The sequence below is a fragment of the Mustela erminea genome, chromosome 5 (genome assembly GCF_009829155.1).
Source record: "Mustela erminea isolate mMusErm1 chromosome 5, mMusErm1.Pri, whole genome shotgun sequence".
Taxonomy (NCBI): Eukaryota; Metazoa; Chordata; class Mammalia; order Carnivora; family Mustelidae; genus Mustela; species Mustela erminea.
In genome coordinates, this window is record NC_045618.1 from 26,227,974 (window position 1) to 26,252,040 (window position 24,067).

Below are 24,067 nucleotides of genomic sequence, written 5' to 3' on the forward strand. Positions count from 1 at the left end.
TTGGTTTAGGCTCAGGTCATGATCTCATGGGTTCTGGGATCCAGCCCTGCCTCTCTCTGTCCCTCACCCCACTTGCACTTCTCTCTTGCTCTCTCTCTCTCAAATAAATTAATAAATCCTTACAACTAGCAGGGAAGAACCACCAATGTAAGCTATAACTAAAATAGTTAATGTTTTCAAAGAATTTGTCCTAAAGAATAGTTAATAGTAATTCAAGAAGAAGGAAAAAAAAAGTTACTTCAGTGGAGAAATAGATACCAATTTAACCAAGTGATCAGCAATATCCATAATAGGATAAACCAACATATGTGCCCCCTATATGAGAAAACCAACATTATTACGGTGGATTTGTGCCAAAAATTCATAACTCAATCTGAGCAAGAGGAAACAGCAGGTAGACGTTAACTGAGATGCATTCTACTAAATCACTTTCACTATTGAAACCATCAATGTTATGAAAGATCAAGAAAGGCCAAGAAATATTCTAGATTAAAAACAGACTAAAGGAACACAATAAATTGTAAATTGTGTGACCCTGAGTGGGATCTTGGAGTACATGAGAGGAAATGCTTTGAAATATGTAATTGGAACAATTACTAAAATTTGACTATGGACCATAGATTATATTATATGAAATTTGTGTATTATTTTTATCAGCTACTTTTTAAGCTTGTGAAAATTTACAATTTTGGGGGAAGCTTACTTCCCCCAAGTGCATGGAAGTGCAACCAGCCTAGAACAGCTAAAGAAATAAATTCAGAGTACTAAAAAAAATACTATTAAGAATAATTTTGAAGCTTTAGTAATTTTCAAAAGTGTGATATTGGTCCAAATATGGACAAAGAGATCAACAGAATAAAACTCAGCAAAAAAGATGCATTCATATATGGTCAACTGATTTATGAAAATTTAGTGGTTAAAAAGATGGTATTTTAAATAAATCATGCTGGGTCAGTTAGTTGTCAGCATAAAAAGAAATAAACAGTGACTCATAAATAAAGTCATATACTAAAACTAGTTAGAAACAAAATCTAGACCTAAAATAGGAGTTTTCTTCTAAAGCTTTCTGAAGAAAACCTGGTATTCTATATTTCCAATGGTTGAGTATGCTATCATTTATTACATAGGACACAAAGCAATAATGTTCATGAAACACTATTCAGAGAATGTAAAGACAAACTATCAACTGAGAGAAGATATTCATGACAACACATGACAACAACACACATGGCAACACATGTTAAAGGGCTCATATCAAAAATACATAATGAGCTTTTATAAATAAAAAGAAGAGGACCAGGCTAATTTTCAAATGGACCAAAGACTTGAATGACACTTCATAAAAGATATTCTAATGGCTAGTAAGAATTTGAAAGGCGCTCAGTGAAATTAGAATTAGAATAAAATACAGAATGGCTATAATTTTTTTAAAAAGCTGTAAAACCACATATCACTAAAGCTATGTATGGAACTCACTGGTAGCTAATGGGTGGCGAATTGATACAACTACTCTGAAAATCTCTTTAGTAATCATTATTATAATTAAACATATACCCTCCCTGTGATCTAAGAATTCCATTTTTAGTCAGAAAACTAAGAGAAATGAGCACATATTTCTACACAAAAAATGTACCAATATGTTTATATCGGATAAATAATATGTAGTATATTGAATACCACAATGAAATACCATGTGCAGCAAAAAAGCGTAAGGAATGAATACATCTTGCCCACACTGTATTGGGTGAGGTAAATCACATGTTAAATAGAACATACTACATGATTCTGTGTGAGCTTCAAGAGCAGGCAAAAAACAGTCTATTGTGACAGAAGCCAGAAGAGTGTTTACGTGGGGTCAGGACTGCCTGGGAAAACGACCCAGTAACTGGGAGGGAGCACCTGGAATATGTTCTAAATCTTTATCTGGATGATATATACGTGCTATTCTTATACATATGGCATATGGATGTATAAAAATTCATTGAGCCATACTTTTAAGATGAGTGCATTTTGTTGTGCACGGTGACTCGCTCTGCTCCTTCACGCCTGCAGGAGGTGAAGCGAGGCCAGGAAAGAAAGCCTGAGGTATTTTTCAGAGACGCCGCAAGAGGATCCCTAACCAAGCAGCCAGTCTGGCTGCCTCCGTAGGTTCCTTCCCGCCTCCTGCAGAGAGGCAGGTTAACCCACACGCTGTGCAGGCCAGCACGGGTCTTTCCCCGAAATCCTGAAGTCTAGACCGGATGCAAAAATCGAATCAAACAGCATGCATTGCTGGAAGATGTTCGATAGTCACAGAAGTGCGCGTGTTTGGGTTGAGTGGGTCGATCCCCAACCCTTACCTCTTGTGTTAACGTTTAATTTTCCTTTGTCTTCCTGTGAACTTGGGGAATTGAATGAATGCAAGTCCCGCGTACCCACCCAAGGGGAACTGTCGGTGTCTCTGGTGCTGAAGATGGAGAGAGCTGAGGTAAACCTAGAGTAAACACCGCGCATGCTCTGTAAAGATTACCAATCCCCCCCCTCCCCCATCCCTTTTCCTTCCCTTCCCCTCCCAGCCCCTCCGGTCAAACTGGGCAACAAGGAAAATAAAAATCAAAGCCTGGAAGTTTGTCCTTTGCAGATTCTATATTTTGGATCTTGCATTTTGCTTTTACACTTATGCCCAGAAAGCTTGTTTTGGATTTTCCTTCCTCTCAACTCAGTTTGCTTATAAAAAAAAGAGAGGAAAAGAGAGGAGAGGGGAGGAGAGGAGGGAACATTTTGCTTCAGACGCCAACATGAGAAAGGGAGCTTTTGAAGGTAAAATGTTCATGTCTACCAAGCTGACCCATTAAGTCCAGTAAGTGGAGCAAAGCATTCCAAATACCAGAAGAGCTTCGAAAATACTTAAGTGTTGCTCTATTTTTATTACAAATAACCAGTAAACATTTTACTCATGCTCAAATAATAAAGAATGCAGGTACAAGTCTAAAACTTTGCTCAAAGGAGGAAACAACAATTGTTCACTGAGTTCCTACTCATCTGAGAGGCAGTATGACATAGTGATTAAGACTGAGACATTGGAACTGACTGTCTGGGTTTTTAACTTCCAGTTCTCAACTTGTGAGATAGGGAAGTGACCTAACTTCTCTATATTTTTCCCTCCATCTTTGAAATAGGAAGATTGCTAGGAATTAAAAATGAGTTAATCAAAGAAAAGCCTTCACTTCAGCCCTGTGCTCCCTTATGTTATCAATATCTGAAGGTTGTTTTTACCTACATTCCTATTGCTGTGTTAAAAATTGAGGGTCAGGGGGCGCCTGGGTGGCTCAGTGGGTTAAGCCTCTGTCTTCAGCTCGGGTCATGATCTCAGGTTTCTGGGATTGAGTCCCACATTGGGCTCTCTTCTCGCCAGGGAGCCTGCTTCCTCTTCTCTCTCTCTCTCTCTCTGCTTGCCTCTCTGACTATTTGTGATCTCTCTCTGTCAAATAAATAAAATCTTTAAAAAAAATAAAATAAAAAAAATTGAGGGTCAGAATTCTTTCTTTACTTGCAGTTTTCTCACACATTTAAAAACTATGTGAACATTTGACATATTTCTATTAGCAAGTAACAAATGATAAGTCATTACCTAATTGATTTTTAAAGTGTTCAGTTGTGCGATAGAGAAAATTAGAGATTAGGGCAGAGTATGATAAAAACTCATATTCCCATGAAGCTGGAAGAATTTCTGGAAGTGGCAGAATGCTGGAATGTTGGGGGTCCTCTTAGAAAAGAAGACTTGAATGGGGTCTGTGCATTTAAGTAAGAATGATGTGGAACGCAGAGGAGGGTACCAGAAGGAACCCTGAGGAGCAATGAGCTAGAGTGAGCTCAAGGCCACACAGAGATAGGAAGATAGTAATGACAAGGAAGCAACCAATACTGTCATCCTTGACTTCACTCCACCCCACTTCATGACCATGGTCATGTTGATGAACTAGAAATAAGAGAGAAAACACCAGACAACTTCCAACTTACTATTCTATATATTTTATGAACAAAAATATTTGACAATATTAAGAAACAGTTATCATACTCTTTCATAATTATACGAATAACATTTCAAATATAAAATACTTTATAAGAACTATTTTTTGCAGTATAAAAGCAAACTTCTTAGCGGATTTATTCTAAACTATGCTAATATTGTAATACTCGATGACAGACTAGCTTTAGGGGTGACTATTATAAATGAAAACACAAATGCAATTTTCAGTCCTTGGGGAATGAAAATACATTGAACGAAGTGTTCTTCCTGGTTCGACCAAACAATGTCTTCTACTTTTTGACTGAGGGTCTTTCTCTCTCCTACCTTTAACTTTTTCACCTATTTATTGGTATGTGTTACAATGGTACATATTAGGAGTGCTTTTACCTAAATATCCCTAGCGAGCCGCTTTTTCACCCAGAATCTTAGTAGTGCATAGGAGTTCAGTAGACCTAGCGGGGCATGTGCATGGAAGGGGCGCTTTCAGCAAACCATCTCACTCCTTTGCCATGGCTACCTAGCTGAAGATGCGCGGGGAAGGTCGGGCAACAGGAGGTCAGGGAGCACGGGAGAACCATCATGTCTGCTGAGAGGACAGAAGGGACGCACTTTGCCCAACTCGGGAGCTAGCTCTCAAGGAGGAGGTGCCAGTCCCTGGGATCCTTCTAAATGCTCCCTGCGGGATCCCCAAGCCTCTCCTCCCCCGCTGAGCCCCGCCCCCTTCCCGGCCTCAAACTCTTGAGTCCATTCAAACCTTGCTTTCTTCGCTGCGCGCGTTGTCAGGCGTGTAATTGGGGAAACTCCTCCCCGCCGGGACCGCCTCGCCCGCGCTGCCAGAGGAACGGCCGCCTCGCTGCCCCCACCTCCGAGCGCGCGGCGGCCTCACACCGCGCGCAGAGCCCACCGCCGGGGTACTGGCGCTCAGCTCGCGGCGGAGGGGGCAGTGCCTCGGCCGGCCGCGGGGCTGCAGGGCCAGGGACGGCCCGCGCCCACCAGCTCCAGCCACCAGGCTCCACGGACCCGGCGCCCGAGCGCGGGCGGGGGGCGGCGCGCCGCGGTGGCCGGGTGTCCCGCGTGCGCCCCGCGGAGTCGCGCGCAGACCCGCCGGCCGTCGGGGGCGCGGCGGGCAGCCGGAGCCCACACCTGTCCGACCGCGGCTGCCGGGAATCTGTGTGGCGCCGCAGTCCGCGGCACGGGAGGCAGGGAGAGAGAGGAGAGCGGGAGGAGGCGAGGCCCGTGCTTCGGCGGACGCCGCGCCCGGCTGGAGGCCCTGGACGCCGCTCCCCAAGCTCCACCGCACCATGGCCCCGAAGCTGCTGCTCTTCCTCTGCCTGTTCTCGGGCTTGCACGCGCGGTAAGTGGCGCCGGGGCCCCACAGCCCCGGGCTCTGAGCCCGGCTGGAGGGCGGCGGGGGGCGCTGTCTGCCAGCAAGGAATCCCCGCGCGCCCCGCCGTCGGCTGGGTTGCGGCATAGCCCGCTTGGGCCAGACCAGAAGAAGAGGGGAAGTCGGCCGGCACCTCACCTGTCCCATTGCCCCCTGTACATGGCCGTCTGCCTTTTCAGCCTGGGTGGCTGCAACCTTCCCTGCAACTGCGAATGTGGGGACTCTGAGATTAATGGGCTTCTCCTGAAGCTTTTAGGATCTGGTTGTTTTAAGGGGTTTTGAAAACCACTATCATAAAGAACCGAAGGTGTCTACCTCTTATTTACCCCCTTTCTACAAGTGTTCCAGGGGCACACATACACACACACACACACTGGCTGATATTCTATATAATTTACATCATTGTGAAATTTCCCAGGAGCCAGAAGTCAAGATTTCCTAGCTGCCTAGTTTGGATCACACTGACAAAGAGCATCCAGGCTGGGGGCAGGTGGGAGAGGATTGGAACAAGGGAAAGAACCCTACTTCTCAGAAAGGATCCCCCCCGCCCCCCTCCAGGGCCTGCAAACACACACTGTACACATGCACCCCTTCTAGATGAGCCACTTTTTGCACACAGGAACATACACACTTACCCCATAAGGCAAACACGTTGAAATTGATAGGCTTCTGCCTGGTAACTGTAAGATATCATTTTACCCCAAATACCCTTAATCTGCCTCCTAAAACAGCAACCCACTGATGGGAGCTTAGAGACGCTCCTGGAAGGGATGAAGATGGCTCATTAGGATGGAAGGGCAGTGGAACCAGAAGAGTTAAACCCTATTGCTGTAAATAAAACTGGATATTCTGGGTTTGGTTTCTTTAATTCTCTCCCAGACTAGTTCTTTGGCCCATAGCCTGCAGACTTTGGAAATCAGAACAGCTCCATTACCACCAACACACCCATCCCAAGAATCTCGGGATGCCCCTTTCCCCAAAACATTCTTTGTTCATTTCCTGAGTCTGGAAGCCAGGGAGCTAGAGAGCCTTTCTATGGGCAGTTAGCCCTGCAGGTGTCAGCAAGCAATGTCGGGTCTTAGATTTTCATTCATATTTTTGAAGAAGGAAGGCACATTAACAAATCTTAGAAGACATAAAGGGACCCCCATTTTCACTCCCCACTTTTGACAGGGGTGTTTGACCCTGAGAAAGAAACCCCCAGTCCTCTCCTCCAAACCACGTATCCCTATTAAGATGTGAGAGTGTGAAAGGCAGACAGTGTGCCAGAGACCGTGTCCGCTGGTGAAACGCAGGCAGCTCTCTCAACCAGGCATAGTACTCCTTGGGTCTTTCAACTCAAGTTTCTTCCTGTCTAAGAAGAGAGCTAGGGAAGCTTATGGAAGTGCACTTTCTGAAGTCAGCTCTGCCTGGATGTATCTCTGTTTTGAGGCAGAAAGACCAGCAGATGTCACCAGGCCTAATGTAGACATCTGAAATATATAATCTTGATCTGAAGTTGCATCTGCATGACCTTTCTGTTGCTGCCAGCTGCATGAAGTAACCTGCATTTCAGAGTTAGATAATTACGTATAGTTTAGACTTATAGCTACTTAACATGCTACAAGGAAAGCTGCTTATTGTCCTCATTAGTATGTGTGCTTAGTAGGAAGATATCTTAGTATCTAACATGAAGTAGTCAGGTTTCTAAGGATTCCCAAATACATGAACAATTTCTTAAGATTCTTTATCCTTCCTTTTCACCAAAGCAGATGTAATGATATTAGTATGTTCTGTATCTCGGTTCATTCCCTGGCCTTTATAATAGAGGTTACATATCTGTTGCAAAAAAAAAAAAAAAAAAAAAAAAAAAAAAAATCCAAATGTTAAACTAATTGCTTTGCTGTATGCCTCTCCTTTGTGAGTGTCTTTGTTCTTTGAATGGGTTTTACAGACATGTAAAGTAATCTGATGTCCAGTGTCATCTTTCAAAACTATTATTAATGCTGAGAGGGTTCTTGTTTGTCCTCTGGAATGCCTTTCTGATGTTCAGAGTCCCTGGAAAAGGCTCTGACAGTTGTGCTCTGTGGTGATGGTTTGGTAACTCCATGGAGAGAAAAGCACCCTATTCCTGACCCCCTTGGATAAGCTCATTATGCGTTACAATGCACTATATCATGCCTGGACCCTGGTGATTCCTTGCAGACACTTAACTGCTTTCTGAGGTTTAGGAGTTCCTTTTAATGTTTAAAAATACTTCAGATTTTGTCTCTGTACTTCTAGTTGAAGAGAAGGTGTAAGACCTGAAAATAACATCTGAAGATTGAACAGTTCTTTGACGATGACAATACATTGCTGATTTGTTTTTAAGAAAAGCTAATTGCAGTGATGGTATTTAAGATCCAACATTCCTGATAACAGAACACTCATAAAGATTATATATAGCCCACCTAGAATTTAGAAAAGCTGATCATTCTAGTTTTATTCATATTCTAGTGCGTCCTCTGAGACAAGATTTGTTTTTCATGAAAGGGAGGATTTTCCTGTGGGGCTGGTGGTCTGACACTTAGCACTGTGAGATTTCTTTTTTTTTTTTTTTTTAAAGATTTTATTTATTTATTTGACAGAGAGAGATCACAAGTAGGCAGAGAGGCAGGCAGAGAGAGAGAGAGGAGGAAGCAGGCTCCCTGCTGAGCAGAGAGCCTGATGCGGGACTCGATCCCAGGACCCTGAGATCATGACCTGAGCCGAAGGCAGCGGCTTAACCCACTGAGCCACCCAGGTGCCCAGCACTGTGAGATTTCTACTTCATTCCCTAAAGTCCTGCAGCAAACTGACAGATGAGGATTGGGAGAAACTCAGTGTAGGTCTCTAAGAGGACAAGAGGATCTCTGCCCACACTTTGCCATTGTGTACCCCAACCCAGCCACTGTGCTGCAGGTGCTGGTTTACCTGCTGAATGGGTGAGAGAGGATCCTGCTGCTTTTCCTTCCTCTTTCCCACTCTCACCTGCCTTGGCCTCTAAGGAAGAAGCTTATGCAATTTCAGGAAAACCCTCTGGTCACCACTAGAGGGAGAATTAGGCTCATTATAATACCTGCGTTTGAAGTAGCTCCAAGTTTTTTCTCAAAAACGAAGGCTGTGTGTATACAGAGAACTGATGAAGAGATAATGTGCTCAATATATGTACATATGACCACTGGGGCAGTAGAAAATAACAGGGCATGGAGAGCACAGTCTGGCCTGTGCTGGTGAGCTGTTTTTGGGGATGGGGGAGGGGACACAGGGAGAGGGATAAGAGAGAAATGTAGGGGAGGGGGAGAGAAGAGAGAGAAAGAGGCAGAGAGACAGAAGAGAGAGAGAGGAAAGCACTATGGTGGAGTTGGAACGTGTCTTGAGAATGTTGTGTATGATTCTGCCAAAGTGATCTGTCCCTCTGTCCGTAGTCCCTCCAAATGGTTTTGCCTCAGAATGAATTGCAGTGATTGCTTCCAGCTAACCATGTCCTGTAGAACCTGCTTCAACCTATTCCTTTTTTTCCCAAGATGATAAAATTAATATCCCTGACAATATTTCTGATAAAATATTCTACAGTGACATTTTATATTCTGTAGTGTTATTTCTAAAAGTTCAATTTTACAAATAATGAAATGCAGCATATCACTTCTTGACTGTGTCCCAAATTTTTTAAGTTCCTATTGATGGTGAATGTTCAGTGCAAATAAAAACTCATAGCATTTTCTAGTTTCTGCAGATAATTTATTTTAACCTTCTAGCCAATAAAATATTCAAGAAATGGAAGTATAGTCTAAGATAAGCCTAGGAAAACCTTAAATGAATTCAATCTGCCAGACATATGCCATATACTCATTTTCAAAATTTCATATATATGTATATATTCAAAAAAGGAACATACTATGTGACACTGCCCTAGTCTAGGTTAAGGCTAGTTAACACTCATAAATGGAGGGGAGGGAGGTGGGGGAATGGGTGAGCCTGGTGGTGGTAATTGAGGGCACATATTGCATGGAGCACTGGCTGTGGTGCATAAACAATAAATCTTGGAACATGAAAAATAATTAAAATAAAAAAGAGAAAGAAAAACTACTGTAATGTATTACATACATGACATATGCATATACTTACATATTATGTAAAGTCATGTATACTATTATACTATATATATAATTACATGATTATGATATTATTTATATGATTGTGAGCATTTAAAAAAAGTAGAGGAAATGATTTTTTGAAGGTTTTTTCTCTTCCTTTCTGTCATGTTCATTATGGAGAACTTAAGCAAATCCAGAAATTAACTTAAAGAAACTTGTGTCCCAGAGCACAACTGCCCTGGGATGTTTTAACATTTTGGCTCCTGTGTGGGAAGCTAAACAGAAATGAGCTCATACCAAGTCAGGACAAATAAACCTCAATACAATTTTCTATTCTAGATTTTGTTCTCTTTGGTGAAGAAAAAAGTCATTAAGGCATTTATATTGACAAAGTATAAGGAAACAAGCAAAGTTGTTTGTTGTTTTGCAAGTTTTTCTTGCCTTTGTAAATGAAAGTCCACCTGGAAATGCTGCTTTAAGACAGAAGGAGGCTCTCCTTTTTTCAAGCCCAAATGGTTGTGTTGTTGATTTGGCCTCACTCACTGAGAAAACTAGCTTGTCATTTTGAGTCCTCTCCATTCAAGTACTCCTGTCAGTGTGTATCACCCAGGAGAGGCGGCTGTCCTGCTACACGAGACAAGCTCAGATATGCTCAAGCATTCATTTCAGCCCATTTATTAAGAGGCCAAATGATTAAGACATATTAGAAAGTTTTTTTTTAATTTTTAATATCTGTATTAATCTACTCTGTAGGAAATGAATCAGTTTTTGTTGTAAGAGGTAAAATTACCAGAGGGTATTCTCTAAATATCATCTTTGTTCCTTGCCACCACACAGGAGTGCTGGCCAAGCAGACCACCTCATCATATCCCCATGTATCTAGAATGAAGTTTCCAGTCTCCTTAAGAAGCACAAAAGTTAGACTCAGCTATTTTCAGTGAGTGCGATTCTGCAAAAGCAATTCCCACCTTCAACTAAAATGAGATCTTGGCAGTAGGGGATGGAAACAACATCATAAAGTCACCATTTGACAAACATCTGGAAGGTTGAACCTTCAGAGGTTCTCAGGGTGGGACCAAACATGGCTGATTGCTTGCTGTTTGATCTTCTGGCATTGATTTGCTTATCATTTTGCCTATAGCTTACCAAAGACGAGGAATCATTTTGTGACATTTAATGAAAACATTATGACATGTTAAGAGCAGTGGCATTCTTCCTATTGGATTCTTTCTAAACGGTGTTTTATTTTCATTTTAGAGGTAATCCATTGATTGGGCTGTGAGTATTGGGGACTGTCTACTTATGTCAGTGGTGCTTGAGTGAGCCAAGCTTAAGACATTTCCTGGCCCCTGCTGCAACTTATACTTCACTCTTTGTGCCATAATTACAGGTCCAGAAAAGTGGAGGAGGATGAATATGAAGATTCATCATCAAATCAAAAGTGGGTCTTGGCTCCAAAATCCCAAGACACTGATGTGACTCTTATTCTCAACAAATTGCTAAGAGAATATGATAAAAAGCTGAGACCGGATATTGGAAGTGAGTGTTGATGTTTGTTATTCTAATAGAAAATATACTGTGATGATATATTTTTTTAAGTTTTTTGTTTTGAATAATTACAGATTCACAGGAAGTTGCAAAGATGGTGCAGAGTCACAGAATTTATGAGTGTAGTATGACAGCAAAGCCAGGAAATTGGCATGGGTGCAAGGTGTGTGCATGATTTCATGTCATTTTATTGTGTGTGGATTTGGTGGAAGGATCACGGCAATCAAACAACAGAACTGTTTCATCATCATAAAGATCGCCTTCTGCTGCCTCTTCATAGTCTCACCCACCTCCTTCCTCCAAAATTCCTAACCCTTGTCAGCCACTATTTGTTATTTCTGTGTTTTGGTCATTTTTAGAATGCCACATACATGCAGTCGTTCAGTATGTGACCTTTTGAGATAGAATTTTCTTCCCTCAGCAACGTGATTTGGAGATCCATTCAAGTTGTTGTGTGTGTTACAACACACACAGTAGTAGTGTGTACTAGTAGTAGTTCTTTCTTATAGCTAAGCAATCTTCCATGCCAAGAAGAAACACCTATTGAGAAACATTTTTGTTGCTTCCAGTTTTTGTTTATTACAAATAAAATGACTACGTGCATTTGTATTCAGCTTCATGCATGGAAATACGATTTCATTCCCTAGGATGAATGCCCTGGAGTAGTATGATTACTCGGTTGTATGATGAATGTTTAGTTTTTTAAAGAAACTGTCAGACTTTTTTTTCCAAAGTGTCTGTACCATCTTCTAGTCAAATCAGTAATGTTTGAGAGATCCAGGTTCTCTGTCTTCACCAGTAATGAGTATTGTCACTATTTTTTTTTTTAATTTCACCTACTCTAATAGTTATAAATCTAATAGGTTGATGCTTCATTGTTGGTTTGATTTGCATTTTCCTGATGATGGTTAATGATATTGAACTTCTTTTATGTGCTTATTTGCTAGCAATATATCCTCTTTATTGAAATATCTCCTTATATTAGTTGCCTTTAAAAACTGGATTATTTTGTTTTATTTTTTTTTCTGTTAAATTACTGAGTCCTTCATATAATCTAGGTAAGATTCTTTTGCCATATGTAGTTTGCAAATGTTTTTCTCTCAGTATATAACTTGTCTTTTTATTCTTTTCACAAGATCTTTCACCAAGGGAAAGTTTTTAATATTGATGAAATTCAATTTATTGATTTTTAAATATTTTTTGGGACATGCTTTTGAAGTAATGACTAAGAACTCTTCATGAAGCCCTAGTTCCTGAAGATCTTCTCCTTTGTTTTCTTCTGAAAGTTTTATAATTTTATGTTTTACATTTAATTCATTATCTGTCTTTATATAAAATTAGTGTGCGAGGTTTAGAGCTGAGTTCCCCCCGCCATTCCCCCTCCCTACCCTGGGTATGGGTATCCAGTTCCTCTATCACCATTTATTGAAAAGTCTATCTTTCTTTTGTTGAATTCCATTTATAACATTTGCCAAAAATCAACCAACATAGGCTATTTCTGAATTCTCTATTTTGTTCTATTTATCTATGTGTCTATCACTGTGTCAATACACTTTCTTGATTGCTATAGTTACATAATGACACTTGAAATTGGGTAGATTGATTCAACCTCTTTATTCCTCTTTTTAGAAATTATTTTAACTCTTATAAGCCATTTATTTTCCATATAAATTTTAGAATTATCTTGTCTATATCTAGAAAATCTTTTCTGATAATTCTCTCTATCTAAGTATCTCTACTCCTAAACTCTATCAGTTTGGGAAAAATGCCATCTGTATTATGTTGAGTATTCAAATCCACAAATGTGATATGTCTTTCCATTTTAGATCTTCTTTAGTTTCTTGCATCCAGTATTTTATAGTTTTTAGTGTACAAGTTCTGAATATATTTTGTTAGATTTACACCTAAGTATTTCATGGTTTTGGAGTAATTATAAAAGGTACTGTATTTTAAAATTTCCTTTTCCCTATGTTCACTGATAGATATATAGAAATACAGTTAATTTTTGTGTACTGATTTTGTGGTCTCTGACTTGCTGAAACTCACTCACTAGCTTAAGCAAGTTTTATGTGTTTGTTTTTTGATACATTCCTTGGGATTTTTCTGTACATGCCATCATGTCATATGGGAAGTTTTATTTCTTGCTTCCCAATTTGTATGTCTTTTATTTTACGTTATTGCTTTATTTCACTGACTGGAACTTCCAGTCATGACTGAACAGTACTGGTGTGAATGGACAATTTGCTTTACTCCAGATCTTAGAGGAAGGACATTCAGTCTTTCACTATTAAGTGTAATGTTAGTTGTATTTTTGTATATATTTTTTTATCAAATTGAGAGAATTCCCTTTATTTCTGGTTTTCTGAAAGTCATTTTTTTTCTTTTAATCATGAACAGATGTTGAATTTTGCCAAATACATTTTAGGCATCAATAGATGAGATCATGTGACCTTTTTTTTTTTTTGGCTAGTTAATATGGTGGATTAGGTTGAGTGATTTTCAAATATTGAACCAGTCTTCCAACCCTAGAATAAGCCTCACAGCCTTATATGTTTGATAATACTCTTTTTAAAAACCTTTTTTTTGGTTCACTTTTTTAAATATATTGCTGAATTTTACTTGCCAGTATTTCATTAAGGATGTTTGCTTCTCCATTCATGAGGAACATTGGTCTGCAGGTTTCTGTTTCCTTTTTTTTTTTTTGACAATCTGGTTTTGGTATCAGGTAATACTAATTTCACAAGATAAATTAGGAAGTGCCCTCTTATCTTCTGTTTTCTGGAAAAGATTGTGCAAAATTTTGTGTAAACTTCAATATTTCATAGAATTCTCCTGCAATATTCTCTGGATCAGGAGATTTCTGGAGTTTTGTCATTAGAAATTAATTTCTTTAATAGGTATAAGTCTCTTCAACTTATCAATTTTATATTAGGTAAATTGTGATCATTTGTGCTTTTTAATAAATCGGTCCATTTCTCTTAGGTTGTTAATTTATATGTGTAAAATTGTTCATGATATTCCTTTATGATCCTCTTAATATCTTTATGGCCTATATCTCCTGCTTCATTTTTGATATTAGTAATTTGTGTCATCTGTCTTTTTTCTTTGTCATCTTGCTAGAGGTTTGTTTGATTTACCTTTTCAGAGAACTACCTTTTTGTTTCATTGTTTTTCTCTATTATTTTTATGTTTTCAGCTTCACTAAACTTCACTTTTATTTTTATTATTTGCTTTTTTCTGTTTGCTTTGGGTTTATTTTGAAATTTTTCTTTTTTGAGATAGCACTTATTTTTTGACATGAGACTATTTTCTAATGTAAGCAGTGGTGCTTCAAATTACCCTCTCTGCACTGCTTTAGCTAGTCTCTCACAGATTTGGGTATTTTGAACTTTCATTTTTATTAAGTTCAATGCATTTATTTCCCTTGAGAATTTTTTTCCTTGACTCAGATTATTTAGAAGTGTGTTTTTCTTTTCCAGATGCTTGGAAATTTTCTTGATATCTGTTACTGATTTCTAGTTTGATCCTTTTGTAATCAGAGAATATAGTCTATATGAGTTAAATTCATTTGAATTTGTCAGTCTTTGATTTATGACCCAGACTAGGTTTATTTTGGTGAATGTTCCATGGAAACTTGAGAAGAATGTATGTTCTATTTGTTATTGAACGGATTGGATCCTGTTGTTTGATGGTATTGTCGCATTCTTCTATATCTTTGCTGATTTTGTGTTTGGTTTTTCTATCAGTTGTTTTGATAAGTGAACAAGAGATAGACTAAAAAGTAGATTCTGATCTAAGACTAAGACAAGAGTGGTGTATTTGACCAGGAGAGAACTGCATACAGTTTTTTGTATAGGCCTGTGCCATATTCATGATGATGATCAAAGACCATGGGGGTTGTGGCAGACATATTGTTCGTAGGATGAACCCAAGCTTTAGTTTGTTTCTTCTCCGTGGGCCTCAGTTTCATTTAGAGCCCAGCAGCTTGCCAGCTCACATACTACCCCAGCCACTTTATTCCTATGTTTTTCCAACTTTGAGGCTCAGGTGTCCAATTTATCAGTAGCAGGACATAGTACTACCTTGGTTCCAGTAGGCATAGAACATCAAAACCCTTGTTTTGTAGTGAGCAGAGGTCTTAGAGATGCATATCTTCTGCATTACTGGAGCAGTCAAGTCATCATTACATATTTCTGTTTTCTTTTCCATACAGTAAAGGAAGGGGACCAAATTACTTGTAAACTTCCTTCCAGTTTTAAGATAGTTATTCAGTAAGCAATACATCTAAATTACCATTTCACAAGGTTCATAAATTCAATTGTCACCACCTTTCCTCCTTCATAATTATATGAAGGGTCTATCTAGTGTGAAGAGTGTGCAACAGTTCTGTATTTATATAGAAAGAGAAGATTGAGAAAATGTTGCCAATTTCTTCATTAATTGTCAGACACTGTGCTTGACCTTACAACAACAATAACTAAGACTTGTTTCCTGCCTTTCTGGGTAAGTTTAGTCCTTTACTTATCTTGTGCTATACTACAGCACTACACTTTCCATCTATGGTATTATTCAGTACCATGTTTGTCTTCTGTGGTGGAAAATTGGACATGGGTAGAAAGTGGGTGAGCTCAGCTTCCCACCCAGGTCTCTGAGGATAGCTGAATCATTTAGCCACTGTGCTAGTTGTAGAAAATGCCAGGTGATTCTATTCAGAAACAGGAAACCCCTCTTACACACGCGCACACACACACAACAAAACCTCAGAAGGGGATGTACTAAGGCTTCGTCATGTACAACAGGCAAGCAGAATTCACAGTACTAGGGGTTTTATTTTTCTACTGTGTACATAAGAATTGTGAATTTTCTAAGTGAAACTGCGTAATACACACTAAGAAAGAATACTTTTTAAAATGGCAACTCTTTTAAAACCTCATGTCATCAGAAGGTCTTTGTAATCTTTGAAAGAGATTTAAAAAACAACTAAATATAAATCCATAAAGCAGGATGCTCCTCTTTTGTTTCGTGACTTTAAAGTTCCACCAAGCACTTTGTCATGATCCCTGGGGCAGCAGAGTGACCTGATGGAAGTCTGCAGGATCACTGGTGCATTTTAGGATTCCTCTTCCTGTCTCATTTAAATGCTAAATAATGTCTGAGTGGCAGAATCCAGCAACTCACTGATCCTCAGTCAGAATTACTGCCCCAAAACAGCTCTCCTGGTCAAAGATACTGAATTATACACCATTTTCTTTCATGGTTTAGAAAGACTCTGCTTTAAAGGACAATTTCTTATAAAAATCTGAATTTCTTTTCTTTTTTTTTTTTAACGACTTTTTTCACTTGCAACCTATTTGTTACAACCATTATGCCTTTTCCTCAAGGCACAATCATCCTGTATTACATAGCATAGTGCCATACAAGGATTTACCACTAGTTTGCTGCAATTACCAGTTTATTTGCTCACTTCTCCTACCCTCTCCCTCCCTCTCTCAGTCAGACTCTGTTTGCTGCACTTTCACTCTGTGCCAAGCCCTGGGCCATGGATGTGTGGGGAGGAAAGCAGATGCTTGGGTTTTTCTGAAGGGGAGGGTAGAAGGAAGGGTCCCTGAAGACAAGCATGTAGGAGTCCACATTGGGATATTCAGATTCCTAGTTTTCAGTAAGGCAAGCCTGTTTAAGGTACTCCTTAGTTTAAATTCCTTGAAAACTCCATTTTAATTCTAGGATAAAATCCAAGCCCGTAGAATGACATGAAGCAGGAAGCCGCTACCCGGCCCTTGCTTACTTCTCTGCTTTCACTTCCTCACACTCCACATCTCACATGTCATACCCTTTGGGGACACAAAAACCTCCTGCTTTCCTTATCTGGATGCTTGCCTTTACTGTTCTCTCTTTCCAGCATGTGGTTCTCTTAATACACATCTCCCTGTTTTGCACTGAGCTCTTTCCTACCTTTCTTCAAGCCTTGAAGTTACCTCCTATTGGAAGCCTTCTTCCCTCATCTGCCCCCACTCTCACCTCCCTGCCAGTGTGGATCAAGTGTCTTCTCTGCGTGTCTTCTAGCATCACTTTCTCATCTGTACAATAGGTACATTTCAAAGAACTGTCTTGAAGATGGCATAATGTGGTGCAGTCATGAAATAGCTTCTGCAACATTTTTGTGTACTTTCCACAGTTCTGCAGCTGGGAATTGATCTTCTTTCCCCCCACCCCAGGACACAGTTCCCAGTTCCTAACTATAGATACATCAGGGTACATTGGCATATCCCAACATACGTAGTCCAACTGCATCCACAAAGATCCAACATCAGGAAATAGATAAAATGGCTCATCACTGTTATTGTCCACAATAAATAGATGGAATCGAACAGACTCATTTATGTTGCACAGAAGTAACATATCCACACATAATTTTCTACGTAATTTTCATAATACAAATTGTGATCATTATGTTTTAAAAATACTCATTATTTTCCAGCTATTATCACTCTTCAACTAACTTTTAAATTATGGATGTATCTGTTTTAGTTCCCCGTCTTTAACTATCCATCATTCTAAGTAATACTTCAGCTATGTCCTTTACTAGTTCAGGGTTATTCAGGGTATCATTTATCTCAGGAACAGATCTTGTCATGTGAACTCGAAAAGGCCAGAGGAGGATAAACCTTCTAATAAGAGAATTGTGAAAAGGAAAGGAAATGAATCTGAGTGAATTTCTCTCCCTGCAGGGTTTGAAGAAATTTGAACCAGTCTCCTGAAAATAGAGTATTTCAGAATACAAATTCCCTGACTGTAATCTGGATAGTCTATACCAAATACAGTCAGTACTGGGAAAAATAAAAGGTTATGTGTTGGGTTTTAAAGGTGAATGAACACTGAATACAGGCACAATGCATAAAAATGACTCATGGACCCTTTTAATTAAGGCAGAACATCTGAATAATCTTTTCTTGGCTATGTCCATGACAAGAGGGATTAATTTTTCTATTCCTCTTCTTCAGGCATTTGCCTATCTGGACTTCTTTCCCAGGCTTTTCTAAAGCTTATTTTCCCAGTTTAGTTAAAATTTCTTCTAAATGTGGAGTGACGAGCATCCAATATGAGAAGAAGCTGTTTGCATGAGTGAGAAGGTGAGCTTTGCATTGCTGTAACTTACTGGCAAAAGACAGAGGAATCCCAGCCTCCTCCTCAGTGGGGAATACCCCACTGGATGAGAGGCCACTTAGGCTTCTTTTCTTCACACTTTCCAGAGCTGGACATGGCCACTGGACGCTGATTCAAGAGTACTGGTGACAGGACCATTTTCTTGCTAGTGGGAGCTCCTGCCCATTCCAGGGTCACATTCCTGGATATGGAAGGGGGGGAAGGACAATGACTAAGTAGTGGGAATATGACCCCAGATAGGACAGGGGTTAGTTTTGTGGCAGATAATGTATGTTAAACAACTAAAAGACATACCAAGTGGGCTTTGAAGTATAATTTTTAAACCACACCTTATCATGTTGTTCTTTAATATCTTTCAGTGCAGAATTATGAGGATGATTGAGTAACCTAAGAACTATAAAAAGAATGCCTAAAGACTATTGGTCGCAGATGTGATATCTCTGAGAGGGGCCCTGATTATCAGCCAGTAGAAAAGCAGAGAAAACCCTCCTGTGTTTCTGGGCTGGTTCCTGGTGTATGTAAATGTGACAGCCTCTGCCAGGACCAGCCATAGGACTTTGAGAGTTTAGGCTGGATCACAGAATTTGAGAGAATTTTGAAATGTGTGAAGGACTGTACAAATAATCAAATGTATCAAGATATGATGTATAATGGATATATACAGTTGTCCCTCATCCTGATGGTTTTTATGTTTCTAAGAAGAAAATAAGAGACATAAGGTTTTAATCTGAAGGAATGAAATACAAGTGTTGAAGGTGGGTGCTTGTATGCCAGAGGAAAAGATTGTTGATTTGTTGATTTTGTTGATTTTGGGGTCACTAAAGCATAGCAACTTGATCGACCACAATCTAAGTGCCTCAGCTGGGTACTGATTTTCAGATGATATTTCTAACTATCTATTCCTGTCTTAATGCACATCAGATGACTGTCTCAACTGTACATTTGGGTTAGGTCGGTTAGTCTTCATCTAAAACCACAGCCTACTATCCAGACGGGTAAGTCGTCGTTTCCCAACAATTTCTGTATATCCAGAAAATAATTCAAATATATTCACTCCATTCTCAGAACAGATGTAGGAGGAGAGGAAACAGACATTCTTAATTGCTGTGCTCAAAGTAAAAGCTATTACTGTAGACTTAGTTAACTGATTTTCTCACAAAGTTAATTCAAATGCATAGGGAGGTAGAGAACAAATTTTGTGGAGAAATACCTGTCATCTCTGTGGGAGAGTAATTAGGCATCCAGAGGATGCTGGGTTAAGACCCATTACCTCAGCTCAACACATGTTGGTAAGTGACCCTTCCCCACGTAATCCCTACCATTTTGGACATTTTTCACACATATAGCTTAACATTTAGGATTTCACCATGGCATTTTACCTAAGGCAGAATTCTGCATAAGGCAAGGCTATATGAGAGCATATGCCTATAGTTTGGTTCATTAAAAAATATATATATTTTTTACTAGGCTATATTTTTTCTTGTAGGAGACATATAATGAGATCTCAATGCACAAGTATTTTTTTTAATCTGTAATTTGGTAAATAACTCTGATCACATGTCCCTAGGAATAATCTAATGACTGGACTTGATTTGAATATGCAATTTAGTTTATAGAATAACAAGTGATGTGTTTCTTATGTTTATTCATTACCACTGCAGGAATTGAGCAAAATAGTTTCATATGGCTTAGAGAAGGTTTGAGTGAGAAAAGAGCTGGACTCAAATAATGGGTTCCTCCACCAGTTGCCAGTAGATTCACTTAGAGATACAACCTCACTGGCCTGTAGGCTTCCATCTCTAAATGGGATAATTAAAACTATATCTGAGTCCTGTTGTAAGAATTGTAGATTATAACACCTGACCCCTAGAGAGAGGACAGAATGTGTCTGTCATCTGCCTTCCATCCACTGTATTCCTAGACCTACACCTGTTTTGGCTACTGTTTCAGCCTGGTTTATGAGTCGTGAAGTAGAACTCTCAGGCAGCTACACTATCAAAAAAGCTTTGTCTTAGATCGAGATTTCTGTTCAGCTGTTGGCATTTCATCAGTATGTAATTAACATCTTGATCCAAAATATCTTACAGATCCTTTTATAAAGTATTACTGTGCCCATACTGATTAGGTTGTTATCCTACTAATTCACATTTGAGGGACAAATGCAGATGGGATAATCATAGTTTCATAGAATATCATGGCTTGAAGAGATTCTAAAGGAAATCTGTCCAACGGTTTATGAATTATATCAGAATTACCTTGGGAGCTCTTTAAAATACAGAGATGAGGCCTGACCCCAAGGCATACTATAGAATATTATTTTTCTGTTTTCTAGTTCACTGATTTTCACTTAGATCTGTATTATTACCATTCTTAGACTTGCTTTAAATTTAATTTGCTTTATTTTTAGTTCCTTAAAGTGGAAGATGAACTTGCAGATTTGAGACCTTCTTAACTAATTTTAGTGTATAATGCTATAAATTCCTATAGTGACATTATACAGATTTCAGTATTTTGATTTCATTTACATTCAATTAAAAAAAAACCTAATTTCCTTTTTTTTTTTTTTAAGATTTTATTTATTTATTTGACAGTAGATGGAGAGGCAGGCAGAGAGAGAGAGAGAGAGGGAAGCAGGCTCCTTGCTGAGCAGAGAGCCCGATACGGGACTCGATCCCAGGACCCTGAGATCATAACCTGAGCCGAAGGCAGTGGCTTAACCCACTGAGCCACCCAGGCGCCTCACTAATTTCCTTTTTGATTTCTTCTTTCACCCATGCATGGTGTTCATTTAGATATGTGGCATTCATTTTCCAAATATTTGAGATTTTTCCAGTTATCTTTCTGTTTTTGATTTCTAATTAAAATCCACTGTGGTTAATGAATACACTCTGTATAACTTGGATCTTTTTAAATTTACTGAGACTTGTTTCATGGGCCAGAATGATCTATATTTGTGTGCACTTGGAAAGAATGTGTATTCTGCTATTTGAGGGGGAGTGTTGTGTAATTAGATTAGGTGAAGTTAGTTCATATTTATTTTTTAAGATTTTATTTATTTATTTGAGAGAGAAAGACAGAAATCGTGAGAGATATCATGAGTGAGGAGGAGAGGGAGAAACAGCCTCCCCATTGAGCAGGGAACCTGACACAGGGCTTGATCTCAGGACCCTGGAACCATGATCTGAACTGAAGGCAGACATCTAACAATTAAACCACCCAGGTGCCCCAGTTCATATTTTTATAGAGATCTACTTGCTGATTTACTATTTTTGTTGTTGTTGCTGTTATTGAAGTACAGTTAACATATGTTATATTAGTTTCAGGTGTATGATGTAGTATAGTGTGCTTACCACAATAAGCAGAGTTACCATGTGTCACCATACGACATTAAAATATTATTGACTATCTTCCCCATGCTGTACTTTTCATCTTGAGTAACCTAAGAACTATAAAAAGAATGCCTAAAGACTATTGGTCACAGATGTGATATCTCTGAGAGGGGCCCTGATTATCAGCCAGTAGAAAAGCAGAGAAAACCCTCCTGTGTTTCTGGGCTGGTTCCTGGTGTATGTAAATGTGACAGCCTCTGCCAGGACCAGCCATAGGACTTTGAGAGTTTAGGCTGGATCACAGAATTTGAGAGAATTTTGAAATGTGTGAAGGACTGTACAAATAATCAAATGTATCAAGATATGATGTATAATGGATATATACAGTCGTCCCTCATCTTTCGTCATTAGGTTTAAAATGTGCTTCTTGTAGACACCATACAGGTTGGTTTTGCTTTCCTAACATTCTCCTAACATTCTATCAATCTCTGAATTCTAATTGGAGTCTTTAGACCATTTACATTTATTGTAATTAATGTGATTAGATTTAAGTCTGTTGCCTTTTTATTGATTTTCTAAAGATTCTGTCTGTTGTTCCTTTTCCCCTCTTTTTATGATTCTCTTTAATTTCCTTTGTTATTGTCTTTTACCACTTATTTTGCTATTTTAGTGGTTGCTTTAAAAGTTTGTAGTGTAATTTTTAACTTATCACAGTCTACCTCCGGGTGATTTTATACCAGTCTACACATAGTTATAAGTGTGTGTGTGTATGGATACATATTTCTATATTTCATCATTTTCCTTCTACATAAAGGACTTCCTCTGACTTTTCTTTCAGTATGAGTCTGTTATGATGAGTTTTTCAGCATTTGTAAACCTGAAAATATTTTTAGTTTACTTTAAAAAAAATCTTTATTGAGATATAATTCATATACTCAAAATTCATCCAATTAAAGTATACAGTTCAGTGATTTTTATTTTTTTGTTTGTTTGTTTATTTTTATGTATTTGAAAGACAGAGAGTGAGTCAGAGAGAGAGTTTGAGCAGGGGGAGGGCAGAGGATGAGAGAGAAGCAGACCCACTGCTGAGCAGCGACCCCCTACTCAGGACACTGGGATCATGACCTGAGCTGAAAACAGAAGCTGAACTGACTGAGCCACCCAAGTGCACCTTAATGGTTCTTAAATATTCAGGACATTCTGCTTCCATAATTTAGTTTAATAACAGTTTCTTTTCTTTCTTTCTTTTTTTAAAATATTTATTTATTTATTTATTTGAGAGAGAGAGGGAGGGAAAGTGCACAAGTTGGGGGAGGGACAGAGGGAGAGTGACAGGGGAAGCAGACTCTCCATTGAGTGGGGAGCCCACTGTGGGACTCCATCTCAGGACCCTGAGATCAAGACCTGAGCTGAAATCAAGATTTGGACACTTAACTAGATGAGCATCCAGGTGCCCCTAGATTGAAAACATTTTCATCATTCCCCCAAAAGACAAATATCTATTAGCAGTCACTATTCATTCCTACAACCTCCCACTTTGGGCAGTAGGCAACCAGTAATCTAATTTACATCTCTTATGATTTGCCTCTCCTGGACTTTGCATATAAATGGAACAGAATATGTGCATTTTTGTGACTGGCTTCTATTACCTAGCATAATTTTTAAGGTTCATTTACATGATAGCAGGTATCAATATTTCATTCTTTATATTAATGAATAATATTTATTGCATGGGTATATTATGTTCATCCCATCATCAATTAATAATAACAAGGTTCAACAAGGTATTAAGATTTTTTTCACTTTTGGCTGGTTTCAATAATGCTTCTATAAATATGTGTGTATGGGTGAAAATTTTCTGAGTTATTTCTTTTTTTACCTATTGTTTATTTAGAAGTGCATTATTTATTTTCCACATATATGTGAATTTATCAAATTTCTTTGTTATTGATTTATAATATAATTCTATTATAATTGAAGAACACATTTTGTATGATTTCAGTCCTTTTACATCTATCAAGGCTTGTTTTATAACATATCACATTATTCTAGCATGTTTTATGTGCATCTAAGAAAAATACATATTCTGCTGTTGTTTGGTGGAGTGTTCTATAGAAGTCTATTAAGTCTTGTCATTTTATAGTGTTGGTCAAGTTCTCTGTTTCCCTGTCAGTTGCAGTCTAGTTGTTCTATGCATTACTAAAAATAGAGAATTGAAGCAAAATATGATATACTGAATTATCTATTACTTCTTTCAATTACATTAGTTTTATTCCTAATGTAACTTGGGCTGTGTTAATAGTTATAGTTACTGCATTTGCCAGTATATTGACTCTTTATAATTATGAAATATTCCTCTTAATTTCTAGTAACATTTTAAAAAAGTATTTTGTCTAATATTACTGTAGTTATTCCAATTTCTTACAGTGCTGTTTGCATAATACATCCTTTTCTATCTTGTTGATTTCACACTATTCGTATCTTAGAATCTAGAATGTTTCTTCAGAACCAAAAAAGTATTGGATCTTATTTTTATATT

General features: G+C 38.6%; 1 protein-coding gene across 2 annotated transcripts in view; it reads left to right on the forward strand.

Moving 5' to 3' along the window:
• The first annotated feature begins 5,208 nt into the window (after positions 1 to 5,208).
• Positions 5,209 to 24,067, forward strand: part of GABRG3 (gamma-aminobutyric acid type A receptor subunit gamma3) — a 668,605-nt gene continuing 649,746 nt past the window's right edge. For both annotated transcript variants that reach the window (XM_032342305.1, XM_032342306.1), the window contains exons 1-2: positions 5,209 to 5,363; positions 10,878 to 11,026. In XM_032342305.1, coding sequence (XP_032198196.1) covers positions 5,311 to 5,363; positions 10,878 to 11,026 — 202 coding nt within the window. In that variant the 5' untranslated portion in view covers positions 5,209 to 5,310. The remainder of the gene's footprint in view (positions 5,364 to 10,877; positions 11,027 to 24,067) is intronic.